We start from the raw sequence: 24,725 nt of genomic DNA on the forward strand, positions 1-24,725 counted from the left end.
CCACACAGCTAGGTAATTATTAAGTGTCTGAGACCGGATTTGAACTCAGGTCCTCCTGACTCCAGGACTGGTGCTCTATTCACTGCACCACCTAGCTGCCCCTACTTATTTTTAATGTTATAAATTGTGCTTAGCAGCTCTGTCCTTTTAGAACTACACGATATATGACAGTTTAGTTTTAATCTATGTGGGAAGAAAACAATTACCTTTAAGCAAAATGAAAGAATAATAATAGAAGGGGCACCTAGGTGCCTGGATAGAGAACCAACCTTGGAATCATGAGGACATGAGTTCAAATCCAGTCTCAGATATTTAATGACTGCCTACCTGTATGAGACCTTGGGCAAGTCACTTAATCCCATTGCCTTAAATAAGTAAAAATTATTTTTAAAAGAATAATAATAGCATTTACATAACAATTTGTGGTTTGCAAAGCACTTTACCTATGCTACCTCATTTGAACTGGAAAGGAAAGAAAAAATTTTAAATATACTTCTAAGCCTAAATTTCAACCAATTAAGAAAATATCTTTAGGGGGCAGCTAGGTGGCCCAGTAGATAGAGCACCGGCCCTGGAGTCAGGAGTATCTGAGTACCCAAATCTGACCTCAGATACTTAATAGTTACCTAGCAGTGTGGCCTTGGGCAAGTCACTTAACCCCATTGCCTTGCAAAAACCTAAAAAAAAATCTTTAATAATTTGATTTTGTATAGATAATCTTGGTTCTTGGTTCCTGTTCATTTTCATTTTTGAAAAGCAACTCAGGCCATTAGTAATATTTGAGATGTCTGATCTAGTCCCAAGAAAAAGTCACTGGAGAAGCTGGTGCCCCTGAGATACAAAAATGGAAGGACTCAATAGATGACATTCTGGAAGACTGGTAGTCAGGAGATTAAGGAGGGTGCATAGGATACATGTGTAAGAATTTATGTTGAGACTTAGGCCTGGGATGGATCAATTAGCTTCATTATACTTCATAATTATATTTAAGGCAAGAATGAAAAAGAGATGAAAATCAAGATGATTTCCACTAGTCTTTTAGGGGTTTTTTTTGAGGGACTTTTTGCCAATGCAATCATTTCCTTAGATATATATTCCTCCCCACTAGCAATCTGATGCACCCAATCCTTCAGAGATAGATGTATCCTTTAAAACTGAGCTGCAATGATAGTATCCTGTAATCTTTTTATTTTTTTTAGGTTTTTGCAAGGCTCTGGGGTTAAGTGGCTTGCCCAAGGCCACACAGCTAGGTAATTATTAAGTGTCTGAGGCAGGATTTGAACTCAAGTACTCCTGACTCCAGGGCCGGTGCTCTATCCACTAGCCACCTAGCCGCCCTGTAATCTTTTGATGAATTTCCTAAAGCCCCAAAACAATGAACACTTTGAGAGGAGATAAACAAGTCTTTGAAGAAAAGGTTTTCTACACCATCAGGTATAATTATCTTAAATTACTTAATACATACAATGAGGTAAGCTACCACAGTTGATCAAGAAAAATGACCACTAATCTTTTCCTGTTCCCATCAAAACATAGGAATCAAAGAAAATTCTCCTCCTAGCAAAAATTCTACTTAATTTAGACATCAATACATCTATTAAGCAATTTGCTAATCTAGTATATTCTATATAAGAACCCTACAACCTGGTAAGTTTTCTAACTTGCTTTTCCACTGCCTGAATCTTGTCATGCTACATGGATAGGTTGACAAGTCATAGTTTCCTGCCAAAAAAAAAATTGTTTTTGAACTGATTAAAGTCAGTGGTCTTGGGGCAGCTAGGTGGCACAGTGAATAGAGCCCATGGCCCTGGAGTCAGAAGGACCTGAGTTCAATCCAGACTCAGACACATAATTACCTAGCTGTGTGACCTTGAGCAAGTCACTTAATCCCACTGCCTTATAAAAAAACTAAAAAAAAAAGGCAGTAGCTTTCTCCTTTTACATCAAGGGTCAGTAGAATTCCTATACATTTATCTTACTTCTATTTCCCTTGAATTAGTGTTGTTTTTCTATCTTTGTTTTTTATGGGTAGATCAAAACTTGCTCTTTAACTAATAAAATTCTTGTTTACTTTAAACAATGCCACACTATCAGTTCTGAAATTCCAAAGTTCTCAGGGGATAGTAGTTTATCAGGATCCTAAACTTCTCCAAGGCTTCCCCTAAGCTTCTTCCTAACTCTAAGGATAACTTATTCACCATAGTATTGGTCTCACATTTAATATATAATATAGCTGAAATGTTTTATTTAGGATTGAAAATAGCAGAAAATAAGATAATATATCATGTTCTAAATTTATGAATTTCTCCTTTGCCACAATTTAACTAAAACAGGATGCTAGTTCTTGAACTGAGGAGAATTTGTACATGTACATGCATATTTTGTTGAAAAGGTCATTCTAACATGAAAATACTCAACTGTACAGCATGAAAATCTATTAATAGAATTGCCTGATGAGTTATGGGAATCTGAGGTAAGTCCTTTAATATTATGGGGGGGGAGATTTTTTCTTGTAGCTAAAATCCTAGTCAAATCTGGACTGCAGTAAAATAATGAAATTTGACACAAGCTATGTTAATGAATTCAAGACTCAATAGATGGAAGCAATTGCAGATTAAAAATGAGAAATAGGAGCAGTTAGATGTGCAGTGGATAGAGCAACCGGCCCTGGAGTCAGGAGGACATAAGTTCAAATCCAAACTCAGACACTTAATATTTACCATGGGCAAGTCACTTAACTCCACTGCCTCGCAAAAAAAGGGGGGGGCAATAATTTAAAATGACAAACGTGAAGACAGAGGGAATAAATCAGAAGGAATAAAAAAACTTGAACCTGGAAGGAAAATGATCTGTCTTTGAGCAATTTAATATGGGTATTAGGCATACTGCAAGGAAAGAAAACTTTTTTTGCAGCTCAGCTACAAAATGGGGTGATTTTTTTTTCACTTTTTCCAAAGTGAAAATCACCTGTATCCTGAGGCCTGCAGCTGAGGAGGGCCCATTATTAAATTTTCAATCAAGCAATTACTAAAAATAAAGGTCCAATTTATTGTTTTGTTGATTATCTAGATCTGATAAAGTATAAATAAGCACAGATTAAATTTTAAAGTGTGTGTACCCGAGTTTTGGGGGTTTTTCGGGGGTGAGAGCCTGGTTGTTACACATTTATCAGCACACCCTTATATTGCTCTATAAACTTCAATTAAACTCAGCAGTAAAAGGCATTGGGAATGAAGACACCTAGTGTCCATTGACTAATAGTAATAATAGCAACCGGCATTTATATAGTCCCTTAATGTTTGCCAAGTGCTTTATATCCATAATCTTATTTGAGTCTCTCAATATCAATGCCTATATTCATGTGATGTCTCTCTCAGGATTTCTAAAGCTATTATTCTTCTTTGAAAAATCTCCACTTTTGAGTGGAATCCATTAATATATCTCTTATTCAAGACTAGGAACTTGGATCTGTATTCTTATGTCTTTCCAAAGTCCACGATCTCCATGCACACCCTCTTTTGATGCCCCATCCTAGAAATCCAACATGTCAGGTCTAAGAGAGAATAAGTCTCTATTTTAAGAACTGATACTATATTCATCTATGCAGATATTAATTCATTCAATGGTATATAACTTTTCCTTTCTGTAGGTGAACAAGTACTATTAATAGCAAAGTTAATCAATCAAACAACAAACATTTGGTAAACATTCACATGGGCCAGTACTTTGTTAAGGACCAAAGACACAAAAACAAAGCAGTCCATAAGGAGAAACAATAGTAGCTCTATAAGTATAAAAAATAAATACATAATTAGAAGATCATTTTGGAAAGAAGGGACCTTGATTGGAGAAATCCAGAAAGGCTTTATGTACATTCAAGTGGTACATAAACTGAACTTTGAATATTTGATAAGGAAAAATTGAAAGAAAATGCTTTCCCTCTTAACTCTTGACCTGTGAACACTAGAGGATTACAACCAAGATAAGAAATTCTGGAGGACTTTTATTAGAAATTTCCATAGACTATAGTACGGTAGAAAGAAGAAAATATGTTTCCTACCTTGTCTTTTAGTTTTTCCATCCAACTTCTCACTAGAAAAAAAAGAGAATAGAATTTGAATAGACACCATGGCATTTAAGTTTTCTTGGTATTCCTAGTAGCAACATGGGGGCGATGATCAAGCTTGATGGACTAGCGCACATTGCATCAGTGCAACAATCGGGGACAATTTGGGGCTGTCTGCAATGGTGAATACCATCTGTATCCAGAGAATGAACTGTGGAGTTTGAACAAAGACCAAGGACTATTACCTTTAATTTAGAAAAAAACTGATATCTTATTGTCTGATCTGGCTATCTGTTATATTTTATGTTTCTTACTTAAGGATATGATTTCTCTCTCAACACATTCAATTTGGATCAATGGATACCATTGATCTGGCAAATTGCCTTCTGTGGGGGGGAGGGGAGGGAAGTAAGATTGGGGGAAATTGTAAAACTCAAAATAAATAAAATCTTTAAAACAAAGTTTTCTTGATGTTGACTCAATAGCACAAAATCAGAGCTGGAGTTGGGAAGATTCATCTTCTTGTGTTCAAATCCAATCTCAGATTATTTCTAGCTGTGTGACCTTTGGGCAAATCACTTAACCCTCTTTACCTCAGTCTCCTCATCTGTAAAATGAACTGGAGAAAGAAATGACAACCCACTCCAATATCTCTGCCAAGAAAATTTCAAAAGGGGTCATGGAGTCAGACACAAATGAAAATGAGTCAACACAACAGCTTTACATCAATTGGGGAATGACTCATTATAAAATTTAACTACATATTGTGAAAATGAGGTTTTATTCAGAGAAACTTCTTTAAAAGTTTGTTTCCCTTTGATCTTAGCTTTATTATTTATTATTTGCTATTATTTATTATTATTTAATATTAATTATTATTATTTATCGATTGGTTGTGCAAAACCTTTTCAATTTTATGTGATCAAAACTAGCCATTTTTCCTTCTGAGATTCTCCTTGTACCTTGTGTGATCATGATCTTTTCTCATTTCCATAGGTCTAATGCAGGCAATTTTCCATGTTTTTCTAATTTATTTATCTTCAATAAACATATTTTGATGTGACCTTTTATAACTAGGCCAAGTTTCTATTTGGAATTTATCCTAGTATAAGGTGTGAAGAATTGATCTAAAACTGATTTCTTCCATCTTCTCTTGTGATTTTCCCACCAGTTTTTTTTTCATTAATGAGAGTCCTTATCTCAGGCCCTAAAGTCTTTCTATTTATCAAATATTAGGGTTCTAGATACATTTGCTTCTGTATTTGAATACCTAATCAATTATCAATCTCTTTATTTTTATAGTACCAAATTACTTTGAGAATTACTATTTGGGTATAGTTCCAAATTGTTCTCCAGAATAGTTGGAGCAGTTCACAACTCCACTAACAATGTATTTTCTACATCCTATTTTCTATCTTTCCAAGTAATTTTCTTTTGTTCTGTCAATTTTTATCTAATGTTTCTTTAATTATTAGTAATTTAGAGCATTTTCATAAGACTTGTTAGTTTTTATTTCTTCTTCTGAAAATTTCCTGTTCATATCCTTTTTGCTCTTAGTTTAATTAATTTGGATCAATTTTCTTTATATATTTGAGAAATGAGACCTTGATCAGAGAAATTTGCTATTAAAAAGTTTTTTCTAGTTTCCTGATTTCATTCTAATTTTGACTACATAGGTTTATTTGTTTGTTTACATTTAACTTTTTAGTTAAATGTAATCAAAATTATCAATTTTTACTCCTGTGATTCTCTCTCTTGTGTTCATGAATTCTTCCCTATCCACATTGGTGTGTTGCTTATTTGCCCTTTCTATCTAAATTTGTACCCACTTTAAGGTTATCCTAGTATATTGTGGGAGATGCTGTGCTATATGTAGCTTCTGCCAGTCTGCTTTTCAATTTTCCTGGGCAGTTTTTGACAAGTGGTGAATTCTTGTCCCAATGGGTGGTATCTTTGGATTTTTCAAAAATTAGATTACTGTGATCATTTAAACTGTATGGTATATATCTAATGTATTCACATTTATCAACCATTTTATTTTTTTATCCAGTACCAAATTGTTTTGATGATCTACTTTGTAGAAAATCCATTAATATTTTTCCTATTATTTAGGTCTGTATTTCTGTACACTATGGTTTGTAGTTTCACTTATATGGTTCTTGTATGTGTCTTAGTAGATAGAGTCCCAAATATTTCAATATTTCATTTCATAACAATTTTAATTGGAATTACTTTGTCAATTCCTGCTGAGTTTTATGGGTATTACATAGAAAGGTTAATTTATTTATTTGTTTTGAATTTTATAATTCCCCCCCCCCAATCTTATTTCCCTTCCTCCCTCCCTCCACCCCCCACAGAAGGCAGTCTCTTAGTGATGAAAGAGAAATCATATCCTTAAGGAAGAAAAAATAAAGTATAAGAGATGGCAAAAATAAACAATAACAGTTTTTTTTAATTAAAGGTAATAGTCTTTGACCTTTGTTCAAACTCCACAATATTTTCTCTGGATACAGATGGTATTCTCTATCATAGATACCCCAAAATTGTGCCTGATTGCTGCACTGATGGAATGAGCAGGTCCTTCAAGGATGATTATCACTCCCATGTTGCTGTTAGGGTATACAATGAGCTCATCTTGCTCAACATTAATTCGTGCAAATGCTTCTGGGTTTCCCTAAACTCCTTTCCCTCCTGATTTCTAATAGAACAATAGTGTTCCATCACATACATTTACCACAGTTTATTAAGCCATTCCCCAATTGATTTCCAATTCTTTGCCACCACAAGTAGGGCTGCTATAAATATTTTGTACAAGTGCTTTTTTTACCCTTTTCTTGTTTTTTTATTCATTTTGATCTTTATTCTAAAAAAGCTGATAGTCTGTACACAAACAGCTAATTTAGGAATAATTTTCACATCAATGTCTTTTAAATTATGTTAAAACATAATTTTATTTCTTCTTTATAATACTATTTAATGTTTTCTGTGTCTAGCATCTACCATTTCTTTTTTTTAAAATAAAGTGTTCCAGAGACAGAGGTGTTAAGCTTCTCTGTTCTTTAAAGGTCTTTTCACCTCTCTCGCTCCTTATCCCTGAACCATTTTTTCCTATATATTTCTCACCATTCCCAACTTTTCCCCTTTTTTATTGAAGTTACTAAGTATCACTAAGACCGTATGCTGATTTTATTTGAAGGGTTTTATAAGTTCTTCAAAGAACCTCCCTACTATTCAGTCCTTAGCAATTGATGATAGTTTATGAGCTATAATTATTTTTGCAGTAGTCTTTTTGCAAATACTTGTCATTAGTTCTACAATATGTAATAATGAAACATCTCATGAAATAAATGTTTTTTGTTGCCTCAATGAAATTCACTCTGCCACTTCCTTTCTTTGCTTTTTCCAAGGAAGACCTGTGACCCAAGATTTCATTTAGCTACAAATTCCTTCTTTCTTTTCTCTCTTTTACAATAAGTATCATATATCAAAATCATTTAAGATTCCTTTCTAGATGAAACAATAAAGTAACCCTGTTCTATTTCCCTTTAATAAGAAATATCAGGTGAGACATAAAACAGTTATATGTATGCTTACCAAAGGTATTCCACTAAGTATAAGGACAATATGGAATGCAGGTCATAGAGCAATTCCTTGTAGCTACTAATCCAGGTAATCCTATTTGCATATAATATGCTGTTGATTACATCAAGCTATAGAAAATGGCAGAACTTTTCGGAAAAGGTCCATAATAACTCAGAGAAATTTGACCTAACTATCCAAACAGGAAAAACTAAGTAGATAAAGAATTGTTCGTATTTCATTGTGTGTTTAAATAAACATTCTATAAAGCTTGTCTAATAGTATATCTATCTGGCACAAACTTTTTCCATATAATATTTCCTAATACAATATTAGATTTGAAATTCAAAAGGAAGAGCAAAGCAGACTTCATTGCTTTGGGAATGTAGTAATTCTTTTATTTAATTCTTCCCATGAATTCAAAAAACCTATTTTTTTCGATCCCAACATTTTACTGGTGTTGTCACATGGCAAAAATGTGTGCAATACTATCAGATGTGAGAACTAAAGATGAATATCACCCTAAAGGCAATGAAGAGATGAGTGAACAGGTTGTTAAATAGAAGTAATGAGGACCTTTAAAGAAGAATAGATGCAAAGGAGGTGGATCAAATAATTTTATGATAGGAAAAAGCAGTTTAGTCAAATTGTAAGAGGGAAGAAAGACAAACAGAAAGCTGAAGTGATCCACTGGTGCCCTCAGAATGTCCAAAAAACACAATGAAGACCTCTAACACATTAAGTAGATTCTGCTAGGAGAACTTTAGGGAGAATATGAACAAGTGTTGCACAGGATAGATGACCATGAATGGATTACAATCTAAATCCTTGGAGGAAATACAAGTCAATGAGATAACAGATTTATTTGAGTATTACATATATTTCCTGCGATTCTAACAACCATATGAAATATAGTACATATATTATTCCCATTTTATAAACAAGGAAACTGAGAATGAAAAATCCCAAATGACTTGTCCAGGATCACCTAGGTAGTAAGTATTAAAGTATTAAAAATGTCCTCTGATCACTCAAAGTGATCCTCTACTCTCTATTTCTTACTGTTTTATATACTTTCACATATGCATAAATTCACATGAATGAAACACATAGGAAAGAATCTCTGAACTTCAACAAAGTAAAGCACATCAGTAGTCACAGAGAGAAGCCTGGTTAACACATAAAGATGGGAGTCCAAGATGAGAGTGTCACAAAATTGACTTCTCCTTTAATAGAATTCAATCATGCTTAATATAATTCAACTTGATAGAGTTTTATATATATACATACATAAACATATATATGACTATATGCCTCACTTTCCCTCCTTGCAACTGACCCCTGAGGTGGAGCAATCACTCCAACACAGGCTAAGAAATTCTGGGCTTACCATTAGTCTGGTAGCTATGCCCTTAGGACCTCTACCTCTTTTCATCTACTATGACTGAACTGTTCCCCCCCCACCATTAGAGTGTGAACTCTTTTAAAGCAAAGTCTGTCTTCTTCTAATTGGATTCCTCAGAGCTTAGTATAGCATTTGGCACATGTTTAATAAATACTTTTCATTCATAAAAACACTGTTTCCTCCTCTCTAACTTGAAACACAGGGGTTGGAGAGTTTATGCTTCAGTAGGAATAATAATGTCAACTAAGGGACAATTAAGATAAGGAAGTAGTATAGAATCATGTTTTAGTGCCTTATAATTCACAAATTTTATATATTCATTTGTTCAATAAACATTTATCGAGCCCCTGCTGTGAAGGGATTAAAAAAATAGGTGTGCCTTTCTGTAGATCTCATAATTTCATTCCTTTTCAGAATGGAAAAAATAAGCAAAGAAACGTAACAAATAGTAAATAATATGAGCCTTCAATGCCTAAAACCTCTTCTGTGCAGGATAAAAAGAGGATTATATCTAAATGTAGTGAGGAAAAATAGGTTAATATCAGATAACTCAAAATACTACCTTCTTTGAAATCACTAGGATCTAGTGAACAAGAATTGCAAATTTGAAAAATGGGGGCTTTTTGAGTCTATAGCTATTTTAACATTCTTGATAAATACTCAGTCCCACTCAATAGAAATTGGACAGCTCTCATTGCCAAATATATTGTCCTTGTCAATGGTACCATTATTTTCCTGATTCGTCAAATTAGAAGCCTTGGAAACATCTATGGCTCTTGTTCAGTAATTGTTACCCTTTCTTCTTTTGTTCCTGCTTATAAGGGTTGATGCTTAGGTGGTGGTAGGACAGAAAAAAAAATTAGGAAAATATGACACCAAGAACCCAAATGAGCCTGAAGGATTATGCAAAAGCTAAGTTTCTGAATATGGGAATGATTTCAGAATTTAAGCATTCTAGGAATAGACACAAAGAGATTGAAAATAGGTCTGAAAGTAGATCATGGAAAAGGACTGTTAACTACTCATAGTTGTTATTTATTCCCATCCAGGTCTCTAAATGATTGGTAAAGATAGTCTCCTGATGGTGATAATCAGCAGATTATCTATGACTAGTAAATCCCTAGGGGTATTGGCTTTTGGTAAGAGGCTTTTGGACACCATTCTATTGAGTCAGAGGAAGTCTTCTGGGACCAGTTGTGAGTTTTGGGGGGAGGAATGTGGTCCAGCATTGACTCTTAGAGTGGTGGATCAGAATAGAGCTGAGCTATTGGGGATTGGGGTGGGGGAAAGGGGAGGAGGAGGGGAGTTAAGTTGGTAAAGGATATTAGAAAATGGATGTTGGGACCCTGAAGAGATGTGTGCCTGGAATGAACTGAAGCACTGCTTTAAATAATTTCTGGGTAAGAGAAAATTCTGGGGGTGCTGGCCAAGATGGTGGAGAGAAGACAGGCACAGTTCTAAAGTCTCCTGATCTTTCCCCATCTATCATATGAAACAAACCTCTTAAAAGAAATACAACCCACAAAACCCAGAAAGAAAAGCCAGGAGAAAGAACATCTACCTGAGGATTTGTCTCCCCCAGCAGCACTGGATGAATTCGGGCAGGTGAGTCTGGACTCAGAGGGAGCGTCAGCCCCGGATCAACCAGATTAACAGCTGAATTGGAACCGGGAGTCTGAGGGCCTGAGAGCTGGACCTGATGGATGAGCGGCGGGGCTAGATGGCAGGGGCTTGAGTCAACTAGAGAGTAGAGGCACTGGTGTTGGTCCTGTCCCCCGGGAGCTTGCGGACAGGGCTGGGGGAAGAGTTCTGGTGCAGGAGAGCTGTGGACACCATCCCTGGGCTCCTCTGGTCTGAGGAACTCAAAGTCCACACCTCCATTACAGCTCAGACCTCTTCCCAGAACAAACAAACAATTGCAAACTAATTCTGTCTCGGGCCCAGGTGTGTGAACAGAAGAACCAGCCCAGCTGACAAAATGACCTCAGGCCAGAGTAAAGAGCACCATTGACTGAAGGCAAAAGAATTCAATAGCTCCAACTCCTCCCTTCAAGAAAAGGGAGAAGGCTTCAATCAAGGTCACAGACACTCCAGAGAAAGCAACCAACAACTCCTACTGGCCAGCCAGAGAAATTGCACTCAGTGAATAAAGCTTTTAGCAATCCCAGGCCCCTGTGAACCAGCCCCTCCCCAACTCAAGGTCTTAGCAAAATGAAGAAGGGTCAGCAGAAAGGTGGATCCATAGAAAAATTCTTGGAAGGGAAAGACCCTAACTCAGAAAGACCTAGAACCTCTGAGGAGAATATGTTCTGGTCTTCAGCACAGAAAGACTTCCTTGAAGAAATAAAGAAGGAGCTTAAAAATTTGGGAGAGACAATTAATACCTTGCAACAAGAAAACAAATCCTTAAAAAGTACAATTGGACAAATACAAAAGGAGAATAAATCTCTCATATCATCAATTGGACAATTACAAAATGAGAATAATTCTCTCAGATCCTCAATTGGGCAAATGCAAAAAGAAAATAATTCTCTCAAAACCTCAATTGGTCAAATGAAAGCTCTTTCAAAAGTAGAACTGACCAATTGGAAAGGGAGTTGCAAAAGGTTAATGAAGAAAACTCCTCCCCCAAAAAAAGAATGGAGTCTACAGAAACTAATGACTCCATGAGACAGCAAGAGTCAGTTAAACAAAATCAAAAAAAAAAAGAAAGAATAGAAGAAAATGTAAAATACCTCATCGATGAAACCATTGAACTAGAGAATAGATCGAGGAGGGGCAACCTGAAAATTATAGGACTTCCTGAAAATATTAAAGAAGAAGAAAAAAGCCTGGACTTAATATTATAGGATCTAGTGATGAAAAACTGCCCTGATATCATGGAACTGGAGGGCAAAGTAGTTACTGAAAGAATACATCGATCCCCTCCAGAAAAAGATCCTAAAATGAAAACACCAAGGAATGTTGAGGCCAAATTCCAGAACTATCAGATAAAAGAGAAAATCCTATAAGCAGCCAGAAAGAAACAATTTAAATATCAAGGAACCACAGTAAGGATCATGCAGGACCTGGATGCATCAACATTAAGGGATCGAAGGGCCTGGAACAAGATATTTTGAAGAGCAAGGGAGCTTGGGATACAGCCAAGAATCCACTTTCCTGCAAAGCTGAGCCTTCTCTTCGAGGGAAAAAGATGGACATTTAAGAAAATGGAAGAATTCCAAAATTTCCTGATGAAAAGACCAGAGCTAAATAGAAAATTTGGACATCAAACAGGAGGTTCAAGAGACACATGAAAAGGTAAAAAATCAATAAATAAATAAGGGGGGGTGGTAAAAGGAAAAAAACTGCTATCCAGTAAGTTGAAACTGGCTATATCCCAGCACTGGGGAAAAGATTCTCATAAATCTTGAGAATTGTAACTCTAACAAAGAGAATATACCTAGCCAGAAATGATGGACATTCATGATCTATCCATGAGACTGCAATCTAAAGAGATGTAACTGGCTTTAACCCCAGTTAGGAGAAAGACTCTAATAACTCTATTCGATAGAATATACTGAACTAGAAGTGACAGACACTCAGAATTTTCTATGACTTAGATAGAATGATCTAAAAAACACTACCTCCTTAAAAAGGGGAGATAGAAAAGAGACAGGAGGAGGGAGGGGATTGAATGGGGTAAATCTCATTACACTAAGCGGTACAAAAAACCTGTGGTAATAAGGGGGAAGAAGGGAGCAGACAAGAAACACTTGAATCTTCTTCTCATCAGACTTGGCTTAAAGTCAACCTACACATACTCAGTTAACTTATAAAACAGCTAACCTTTCAAGTATTAAAAGGGGAAAAGGGGAGGGGGGATGGAGAAAGGGAAGGGGAGTGGGAACAAAGGGGAAATAACAAAAGTGAAGGGAAAAAGGAAAAAGGGAAAGGGGAAAGAAAGGGGAGGGGTGATATAGGAAAGCAAACACACTTGAAGGGGGTGGTATTCAGAAGCAAAATACTGGGGAATATGGATGAGGGGGAAAGGGGGGAAAATACAAACAGAGGGAAGACAGCACAGAGGGCAATAAAAAATTAGTAATCATAACTTTGAATGTGAATGGGATGAACTCTCCCTTAAAATGTAAGCAAATAGCAGAGTGGATTAAAAAAGCAGAATCCTACAATATGTTTCTTACAAGAAACTCATTTGAAGCAGAGAGATACATATAGAGTAAAGGTAAAAGGTTGGAACAAAATATATTTTGCTTCAGCTGAAGTAAAAAAAGCAGGGGTAGTAATCCTTAGCAGCAGCAAAAATAGATAGTGTTAAAAGAAATAAGGAAGGAAACTTTATCCTCCTAAAAGGTACCACAGACAATAAAGTGATTGCAATACTGAATATATATGCACCCAGTGGGACAGCACCCAAATTCTTAGAGGAGAAGCTGAAAGAACTACAGGAAGACATAGACAGCAAAACTCTACTAGTGGGAGACCTCAACCTTCCACTCTCAGGTCTAGATAAATCGAATCATAAAATAAACAAGAAGTTAAGGAGGTAAATAAATTGTTAGAAAAATTAAAATATGGTAGACTTATGGAGGAAACTGAACAGGGATAGAAAGGAATATACCTTTTACTCTGCAGTACATGGAACTTATACAAAAATTGAGCATGTACCAGGACATAAAAACCTAATTATCAACTGCAGAAAGGCAGAAGTAGTGAATACATCTTTCTCAGATCACAATGCAATAAAAGTCATATGCAATATTGGGCCAAGGAGATATAGACACAGAACAAATTGGAAACTGAATAACCTCATTTTAAAAAATGAGTGGACCAAAAAACAAATTATAGAAAGAATTAACCATTTTATCCTAGATAATGAATGATGAAACAACATACCAAAACCTATGGGATTCATTCAAAGCGACTCTCAGGGGATATATTATAGCTCTAAATGCTTACATGAATAAATTGGAGAAAGAGGAAATCAATGAACTAAACATGCAACTAAAAAAAATTAGAGAAATAACAAATCAAAAATCCCAATTAAATACCAAATTATAAATTCTAAAAATTAAAGGAGAAATTAATAAAATCAAAAGAAAAAAAACTATTGAATTAATAAATAAAGCCAAAATTTGGTATTATGAAAAAAACCAATTAAACTGATAAACCTCTGGTCAATTTGATTTAAAAAAAGAAAGAAGAAAAACAAATTGCTAGTATCATAAATGAAAAGGGTGAACTCACCACCAATGAGGAGGAAATTAAAGTAATAATTTGAAATTATTTTGCCCAACTCTATGCCAATAAATTTGATAATCTAAGTGAAGTGGATGAATATTTACAAAAATATAAGTTGCCCAGGTTAAATGAAGAAGAGATTAAATACCTAAACAACCCTATTTCAGAAAAAAAAATTCAAGAAGCCATCATTGAACTCACTAAGAAAAAATCTCCAGGGCCTGATGGATTCACAAGTGAATTCTACCAAACATTTAAGAACCAATTGGTTCCAATTCTATATAAACTCTTTGGAAAAATAGGGAAAGATGGAACTCTGCCTAACCTTTCTATGAAACCAATATGGAAGAGTTAAAACAGAAAAAGACAATTATAGACCTATCTCCCTGATGAATATAGATGCAAAAATCTTAAATAAAATCTTAGCAAAACTATTACAACAAGTTATCACTAGGATAATACATTATGATCAAGTAGAATTTATTCCAGGAATGCAGGGTTGGTTCAATATTAGGAAAACTGTTAGTATACTCAATTATATCAACAACTAACCTATCAGCAATCATATGATCATATCAATAGATGCTGAAAAAGCTTTTGACAAAATACAGCATCCATTCCTATTAAAAACACTAGAGAGTGTAGGAATAAATGGACTTTCCTTAAAATAATTAGCAGTATCTATCTGAAACCATCAACAAGCATTATATTCAATGGGGAGAGGATAGAGGCATTCCCAATAAGATCAGGGGTGAAACAAGGGTACCCATTATCACCACTACTATTCAATATTGTATTAGAAATGTTAGCATCAGCAATTAGAGAAGAAAAAGAAATTGAAGGAATTAGAATTGGGAAGGAAGAGACAAAACTCTCACTCATTGCAGATGAAATGATGCCTAGAGAATCCCAAGAAATCGTACAAAAAACTACTGGAAACAATTAGCAATTTTAGCAAAGTTTCAGGTAATAAAATAAACCCTCATAAATCCTCAACTTTTCTATATATGTCTAGCAAGATACAGCAGGAAGAGCTAGAAAGAGAAATCCCATTCAAAGTAACCTCAGTTTTAGGCTGTCTGCAAAGGAGAGTACCATCTGTATCCGGATAAGGAGCTGTGGAGTTTGAACAAAGTACAAGGACTATTCCCTTTAATTTGTGAAAAAAACCCAGATGTCTTATTGTTTGATCTGGTTACCGCTGAGAATTCTGTTCTCTTCAAGGATATGATTTCTCTCTCATCACACCCAATTTGGATCAAGGTACAACATGGAAACAAAGTAAAGACTGACAGATTGCTTTCCATGGGGGCTTGGGGGGAGAGAAGTAAGATTGGGAGGAAAATTGTAAAACTCAAATAATATCTTTAATAAAAATAAATTTTTAAAAAAAGAGAAAATTCTGTCCTTAAGAGAATTTTAATGTACTCCCTTGACTCCCTTCCATCTAAAATGACAAAAGTTTATTCTGAGACTTTTCTTTTTTTTCTGTAAAATCATGTTTTCAGTTTCTCTTTGATCTGTTTCAATTTCTACTGGCTACATAAAAATCCAACCCAATCCTACTCTAACAGCATTTTTGATCTGTGTGTTGCCCTATTTATGAATTGGTAGGTAGCAAAGGAAAATGCTAATGAATGGCCAGGATTGCTATAAAGATACAAAATGGATCAAGATTCACACCTAAGGAATTTGAGGTTAAAAATTTAAAAGGAAACAAAAAGGGAAATTAAGAAGAAAGATTACTTACAAAAGAGAACATGTAAGAGAAGCTAATAAATAGTGTCAAAAATTAAGCATACTGGGGCAGAGCCAAGATGATGGCAGGAGAAAAGCTTTTCCAAGGTGCTCTCTCCAAAATATTCCAAAAATCTTAAAATTATGACTCTAACTAAATTTTCAATAGACAGAACCCACAGAAAGATTCAGTAAGGCAATTCTCCAGCCCAAGGTAACCTGGAAAATAGTGGAAAAACTCTGTTCCATGGGGTTAGAGGGGCGGCCCACCAGAGTGAAGAAACTTCAGCCTCCTGGGAACAGCCCCAGGGCACCTGGGAGCCCTGGCTCCTGGCAACAGAAACAGTTACCCGAACTGCACCCTGGGAGAACCAAGCACAGTGTGGAAGATCAGCATGAATACCTCTGCCAAAACGAACGCGAAGCCCAGGCCCCAAGCACAGTCACAGTATATAACATGTCTGGCAGCCCAGATACAGAAAATGGAAGCAGGCCCACAGAGCTGGCAAGCCAGAGCCTCCAGGCAGCTGCTCCCTGAGTACTCAGCCCATGGAAGGTAAGGGAGTTGAGGGAGACTGCCAAAGTCTGTCCTCTGTCCCTAGAGCAGGACTCTGGGGCTCTGACCATGTTCAGAAACTGATCACAGTCTTGGCCCCCCAAAGAACAGGGACCCCCCACACAGCCTGATGGCAGAGGGATGAGCTTGTGGTCATTCACAGACCAGGAGAGCAGTCCAAGCCTCACACAATAAAGTCCTGGGGGTAGGGTGTCCCAATAAAACTCAAAAGTTCAGGAAGAACCCCAAAACCAGGCACAGACTGGGGAAATGAGTAAACAGGAAAAAAAAGAACCTGCCCATAGACAATTACTTTTGGTCCCATGGAAGAACAAAATACTCAATTTGAAAATGAGAAAGTCCAAGCTTCTGCATATAAAGACTCCAATAAATATAGAAGTTGGAATCAGGCTATGACAGAGCTCAAAAAAGATTTTGAAAATCACTTAAGGGAAATAGAAGAAAAATTGGGAAAAGAAATGAAAGAGATGCAGGAAAAACATGAAAATGGTTGGTCAAGGAGATCCAAAAAATGCTGATGGAAATAACATGTTAAAAACCACCTTAGGTCAAATGGATAAAACAGTTCAAAAAGTTATTGAGGAAAAGAATGCTTTAAAAAGCAGAATTGGCCAGATGGAAAAAGAGATCAGAAAGTTCTCTGAGGAAAACAAATCCTTCAGATGTAGAATGGAGCTAAAGGAAGCTAATGACTTTATGAGAAATCAAGACACAATACTTCAACACCAAAAGAATGAGAAATTAGAAGAAAATGTGAAATATCTCATTGAAAAAAACAACTGATCTGGAAAACAGATGCAGGAAAGATAATTTAAAAATTATTGGGATACCTGAAAGTCATGATCAGGAAAAGAGCCTTGACCTCATTTTTAAAGAATTCCTACAGGAAAATTGCCTTGATATCCTAGAATTAGAGGGCAAAATAGAAATTGAGAGAATCCACCAATCTCCCTTAGAAAGAGATCCAAAAAAACAACCCCCAGGAATTTTATAGCCAAGTTCCAGAACTCCCAAGTCAAAGAGAAAATATTACAAGCAGATGGAAGGACACAATTCAAATATCATGGAGCTACAGTCAGGATCACACAGGCCTTAGAAGCAACTACATTAAGGGCTCATAGGGCTTGGATAATATTCTGGGAGGCAAAAGATCTTGGAATGCAACTGAATCATCTCCCCAGAAAAACTGAACATCCTCTTTCAGGGGAAAAGATGGACTTTCAATGAAACAGGGCAATTTCAAATGTTCCTATTGAAACAACCAGAGCTGAACAGAAAGTTTGACCTTCAAGTACAGGATTCAGGTGAAACATAGAGAGGATAGAAAGAAGGGTAAATTATGAGGGACTTAATGATGATGAAGTGCATGTATTCTTGCACAGAAAATGATACTAATAATACTCACATGAACCTTCTCATTTAATAGAACAGGTAGAAAGAGCTTTTATATATGAAGCACAGGAGAGAGGTGAATTTGAAGATATAATATATTGTAAAAATGGAGTCAATGGCTAAAGGGGAAATGAAGTAAGAGGAAGGAGAGGTGGAATAGACTAAGATATTTCATATAAAAGATTTTTTTTTGCAGTGATATGGAAGGGGGGAAGGTGAGGGGGAATGAGGGAACCTTCACTCTTATTAGAAATGGTTCACACTCAATAGGGTCTAGACATCTAGAGTAAAAAGGAGAGAAGGGAGATGGGGAAGTGGGGGAATGTGGATGATAGAGGAGAGGGTAGATCATAGGAGAGAATAGTCAGATATAACACATTTTCTTCTTTACTTTTTGCAAGGTGCTGGGATTGGGTGATCTGTCCAGGACCATGGGGCCAGGTGGTTGCTGGGTCTTTGGGTGGTATGTTGGCCCCAAGGCTGGTGCTCTGTCCACTGTACCACTCAGCTACCCTACAGCACATTTTAGAAGAGGGACAAAGTAAAAGGAGAGAGAAAATATAATATATGGTAGTGTGGAGGAATGGATGGAGGGAATTACAATCAGCAACAGCAACTATGGAAAATTATAGAAGTAACTTCTGGGATGATAAAGAATATGATCCACCCAAGACAGAGCTGATGTTATCAGAACACAGACTGAAACACATTTTTTTCTCTTTCTTTTATTTTATTTCTCATGAGGCTCTATTTTTGTGGTAGAGGGGATATTTTGTTTACCCTTAAACAAGAATATTTTAGTAATGTATAAATAAAGTCATTTTAACCAAAAGAAAGAAACTAGGAGGGATGGGAATTCAGGGAAGCATGGAAGGATTTGCATGCACTTATGCTGAACGAGAGGAACAGAACCAGAAAAACATTGTACACCCTAACAGCAACATGGGAGTGATCATCATCCTTGATGGACTTGCTCATTCCATCAGTGCAACAATCAGGGACAGTTTTGCGCTATCTACAGTGGAGAATACCATCTGTATCCAGAGAAAGAATTGTGGAGTTTGAACAAAGGTCAAAGACTATTAACTTATTATGTAATTTTGCTATCTCTTATACTTTATTTTTCTTCCTTAAGGATATGATTTCTCTCTCATCACATTCAACTTAGATCAATTCATACCATGGAAACAATGTAACAGACTACCTTCTGTGGGGTGGGGGGAGGGAAGCAAGAATGGGGTAAATTTAGAAAACTCAAAATAAATAAAATCTTTCATTGGAAAAAAATGAAGCATACCTTGTGTTCATCATTCTCCCACCTTAGGCCATCAAGGCCCTAAGTCACACCAACCATCCTACCAGTATCCTTTTCCACCTTAGGCCATCAAGGCCCTAAGTCACACCAACCATCCTACCAGTATCCTTTTCCACCTTAGGCCATCAAGGCCCTAAGTCACACCAACCATCCTACCAGTATCCTTTTCCCTTCCCTGTTGGCTACTGATCCCCACCCCCACCAGATTACTACCTCTGTGGGAAAGAACCTGTTTTCTATTTCACTTTTGGTAAATGGAGCCCCTGCAACTTACACTGCTTATGCCACTTGGATGAACAGGGATTCACCAGAAGGGCGTCACTAGAATAATGGAAGTCTTAGCATCTATATTACCAATACATCCTAATATCCTAAGGGCCTTATAGTCTTCCCTGTCTTTACACACTCTAAAGCATGTGCTCTAGATATCTCCATCCACCTCATTGCTGTATCCTTAGGACTTTCCAGGCCTTTATCATTTGCCCTATGGCTGAACTCTTTTATATGTATTATCTTTCTCAATTAGAATGAAAGCAGTCTTATTTTTCTGTTTGGATCCTCAAGGATAATGAAGTTCTTGATATATAGTCAGTTATTTATTTCTTTTATTCATTCACTTATTAAGCAATTAATTCATCTATTGGGTTTTTTAAGTTTGATGGGAAACTATGAGGTATGAGAATAATCCAGATGTTGAGGTCTTTTTACTAGGCCATGAATCTTAAAACCATATCTCCAAGTTTTATCTTCCTTGCAATCTCAGAAGGTATATCATGTATCTCTTTATCCCTTCATTCAGAAGAAAATATTATCAACTTAACAAGTCTCTGTGAAGAGAAACAAAAAACTTAGATATCAATAATAGTTGTACAAACAGATAATGTTCCATCACTCTTGAGTGCTTTCAAATTTGCCAGGGAAGTGAAGGGAATAAGTATCTGCAGAGCACCTACTATGTGCTAAAAAAATTTTACAAATATTATCTCACTTGATCCTTACTATAACCTTGGAAAAATTTGAACCTGGGTCTTCCTGACTCCAGCTAGTGCTCTATTCACTTTGCCATGGTTGCCTCAACATCAAATATCTTTGAGACTATGTGAAACTGGTCACTGTTCTTCTCAGACAAGTAACCAGGAGCATAAGTATTATTGGTGTTGTTTGAATTGTCTGTGTGGACCTATAATTGTGCTGCCAGGTCCACAATCCTGAAACGAGGAAAACCCCTGAAGTAACTAAGCAAAGATAAGATCTCTCTCTCAGATTTAGCCTAACTTCCATCAATGTCTATTGAGCTCACCCTTTCAGCTCTAAACAGTATGACATGCTGGTGACCCTGGATGAAACACAAAGAATAATTTGAAATATTAGAAACTTAGCAGATCATAGATTTGGATAGTGAGAGAGGAGACTAAAGGTCCCCTCAGATTACTGGGGAACAAGGAAGAAGGCACAGCAGAAAAGGAAGGTGGTGGAGCCAAGATGGTGACAGGAGAAAATCCTCTCTTAGGTGCTCTCTCTCAAAACTTATAAAATAAGGACTCTAACTAAATTTTCGAGAGACACAACCCACAGAGGGATACAGTGAGGCAGTTCTCTAGCCCAAGGTAACAAGGAAAATAGTGGAAAGGCTCTGCTCCACAGGGTTAGAGGGGTGGCCCACCAGAGTGAAGGAACTTCAGCCTCCAGGAGTCAGCCCCAGGGCACCTTGGAGCCATGGCTCACAGAAGCGGGGGCAATTTCCTAACCTACACCCTGGGGAGCACTTGGAACAACTTGTTGTGAAGTCCAGCCCTCAGGGCACTCAGTGAGCAGCATGGCCACTGCAGCTCAGATCCAGGAAATGGAAGCAGATGGAACCAGTAAGCAGGAGACCCCAGGCAACTGAGCCTTGAGTGCCCAGCATACCCAAGGTAGGCCATGGAGAGAGACTTCTGAAGTCTGTCCTCTGTACCTGGAACAGGATTCTGGGGCTCTGAGCACATTCAGATCCTGATCACAGTCTAGGCCCCCCCATAGAACAGCAGGGCCCCCCCACCTCAGCCCCATGGCAGAGGAATGTGCTTGTGGTCATTCACAGACCAGGAGGGAAGACAGAGCTTCATATATTGAGATCCTTGTGGGGGGGTGCCAATAATACTCAAAAAGCTCAAGAAGTGCCCCAAAACCAGGCACAGGCTGAGAAAATGAGTAAAAAGAGAAAAGAGAAAAGAAAGAAACACCACTGAGAAATACATTGTCTATGATCCTAAAAAGGATCAATCTATCTGAAGATGAGGAAGTACAATCTCCTGCATCTAAGGACTGCAAGAAAAACAGAAATTAGGATCTGGCTATGACAGAACTCAAAAAAGATTTCGAAAATCAAGTGAGGGAGATAGAAGAAAAATTGGGAAAAGAAATGAGAGAGAGGCAGGAAAAGAAGTCATTAGCTGAGTCAAGCAGATCCAAAAAATGCTGAAGAAAGTAACATGTTAAAAACCAGCTTAGGTCAAATGAATAAAACAGTTCAAAAAGTTATTGAGGAGAAGAATGCTTTAAAAAGCAGAATTGGCCAGATGGAAAAAGAAATAAGAAAGCTCTCTAAGAAAAACAAATCCTTCAGATATAGAATGGAATTAAAGGAAGCTGCTGACTTTATGAGAAGTCAAGATACAATACTTCAAAACCAAAGGAATGAAAAATTAAAAGAAAATGTGAAATATTTCATTGAAAAAACAACTGATCTGGAAAACATATTCAGGAAAGATAATTTAAAAATTATTGGGATATCTGAAAGTCATTATCAGAATGCAACTGAGAATCAACTACCCAGCAAAATTGAACATCCTCTTCCAGGAGAAAAAGATGGGCTTTCAATGAACCAGGGGAATTTCAAGTGTTCCTGTTAAAATGGTCAGAGCTAAACAGAAAGTTTGATCTTCAAATACAAGACTCAGGTGAAGCATAGAGAGTGGAGCAGAAGGGTTAAATATGAGGGACTTAATGATGATGAACTATATGTATTCCTGCATATAAAAATTATACTGATAACACTCATAAGAAATTTCTCATTTAAAAGAGCGGGTAGAAGGAGCTTTCATAGATGAAGCACAGGGGAGAGCTGAATTTGACGATATGATACATTGTAAAAATGGAGTCAATGGCTAAAAGGGAAATGTACTGGGAGTAAGAGAAAGGAGAGGTGGAATAGGCTAAGATATTTCATATAATAAGATTTTTTTATTGCAGTGACATGGAAGGGGGGAAGGTGAGGGTGAATGAGGGAGTCTTTGCTCTCTCATCAGAGGTGGCTCAAAGAGGAAACAGCATATATACTCAATGGGGTATAGACATCTAGAGTAAGAAGGAAAGAAGGGGGCAGGGGGAAGGGGGGGATGTGAGTGATGGAAGAGAGGGTGGATCATGGGAGAGAGTGGTCACTTATAACATATTTTTCTTTTTACTTCTTGCAAGGGGCTGGGATTGGATGGTCTGTCCCAGACCACAGGACCAGGCAATTGCTGGGCCTTAGGGGCTGTATGTGGGCTCAGGGCCTCTTGGCCCCAGAGCCAGTGATGAGTCTGCTGTGCCACTAAGCTACCCTAGAGCAAATTTAAGAAGAGGGACAAAGTGAAAGGAGAGAGAAAATATAGTATATGGTAGTGGGGAAGTATGAATGTAAGGAGTTGAGATCAGTAATGGCAACAGTGGAAAAATATGGAAGTAGCTTTTGTGATGGACTTATCATAAAGAATGTGATTCACCTGTGACAGAGCTGGTGGTGTTGGAACACAGACTGAAGCTCGTTTTTTATTATTTTCATTATTTTGTGGGGAGAGTTGCAGGGCAGTGGGGTTGGATGGCTTGCCCAGGGCCGCACAGTTGGGTGATTTCTGGGTGTCTGAGGCCGGATTTGGGCTTGGGTGCTCCTGACTCCAGGGTCGGTGCTCTGTCCACTGCACCACCTAGTTGCCCCTATTATTATTATTTTTAATTTTAATTTTAATTTTTTCTCTTTCCTTTACTTTATTGCTCATGAGGGTCTATATTTTGGGGGGAGGTAGTATTATGTTTGCTCTTAAACAAGAATATTTTAGTAATGTATAAAAAATCATTTGTAAAAAAATAAAAAGAAATAAATATTTTAAAAAAGAAAAAGAAAAGGAGAAGAGGAAGAGGAAGAGAAAGGAAGAGGGAAGATTGCCAAAACCAAAATGGATCCACATTTCAATTTTGCCAAGTTCCAGATTCTGCCCCTAATCTTTTTTTTCATCTCACAGATAAAGTATAGCTACTGTTTAATTTTTCAGTCCTACCAAATTTTGGCTTTCACAGAACCCTGAGGATAGACAATGAAGAACAAGCCAGTCATGTAAGATTAAGATAGAAAAAGACTTGCCTGAGACTGGTTGTATACAACAAAGAGATGTGTTCAGTGATAATAATGAAATTGCTGGCTTCAATTTGTTTTCTTTTCTAAAGTCTGTGGTTTATTTTTTCATCCATCCTAGGGGATCCTGCTGGAGTATCTCAAATGTCTTTTAAAGAAAGCCAGGTATTGTTATGTTTTTGGAATCTAAGAAGACAAATTGTCAAATACCACTGCTGTCAGTGGTTGTGTGACCATGGCCAAGTCATTTAACATTGCCCCACCTGTTTACTTTTCTATAAAATAGGAATAATAATAATACTGTAGAGCTTATCTCCACAGTATTACTGTGGCTCAAATGAGATAATGTATGTAAATGTCTTTCAAACATAAGAACTTTTTCAATGTTAGTTGTTTGTTCTATAAATGCAAACTATGTGCAAATCACTTCAAAATCAAAATTTTTAAAGTTATAACTGACATTTTTCAAATGAAGGAAGTACTGGCAATCCCCAAACTATGAGGGGTTTCTGTTTCAATAGTTCTTTCATCTATTTTTTCTAGGATTTTTGCAAGGCAAATGGGGTTAGGTGGCTTGCCCAAGGCCACACAGCTAGGTAATTATTAAGTGACTAAGGTCACATTTGAACTCAGGTACTCCTGATTCCAGGGCTGGTACTCTATCTACTGCGCCACCTAGCCACCTCCTTTCATCTATTTAGAGCAAGTAAACTTGTATTGATCTGATAGCCACAGTCAGACACATTGTAACTTGACTCCGATATAATATGTCATTTCAGTCTTCTTGTCATTTTCGTCTTTTTTGAGAATGAAGAACAAAAACCAATCAACCAGCCAATTAGGAGAAGATCATGTCTTCCCATGGAAAAAACTCTTTCCCACACAATCCTATTTAGTTCTCAAAGAATAAAAATGGATCTGTGAGCTAACAATTTGGACATTCTCCCCAGATTACAACTAATCTATACCTACCCACTCTAAGCAATCCTAGTTAATTTTATCCCATCAGTTGGGCAGATGGAATCTACCCCATAGCCTCTC

The 24,725-nt window shown here is 36.9% G+C and overlaps 1 protein-coding gene across 2 annotated transcripts in view; it reads right to left on the reverse strand.

Annotated features, from left to right (window-relative positions):
- Window positions 1-24,725, reverse strand: part of ARMH4 (armadillo like helical domain containing 4) — a 156,089-nt gene that overhangs the window by 14,874 nt on the left and 116,490 nt on the right. For both annotated transcript variants that reach the window (XM_074235900.1, XM_074235901.1), the window contains exon 6: window positions 4,061-4,092. In XM_074235900.1, the coding sequence (XP_074092001.1) occupies window positions 4,061-4,092 (32 nt within the window). The remainder of the gene's footprint in view (window positions 1-4,060; window positions 4,093-24,725) is intronic.

The sequence above is a fragment of the Macrotis lagotis genome, chromosome 4 (genome assembly GCF_037893015.1).
Source record: "Macrotis lagotis isolate mMagLag1 chromosome 4, bilby.v1.9.chrom.fasta, whole genome shotgun sequence".
NCBI lineage: Eukaryota > Metazoa > Chordata > Mammalia > Peramelemorphia > Peramelidae > Macrotis > Macrotis lagotis.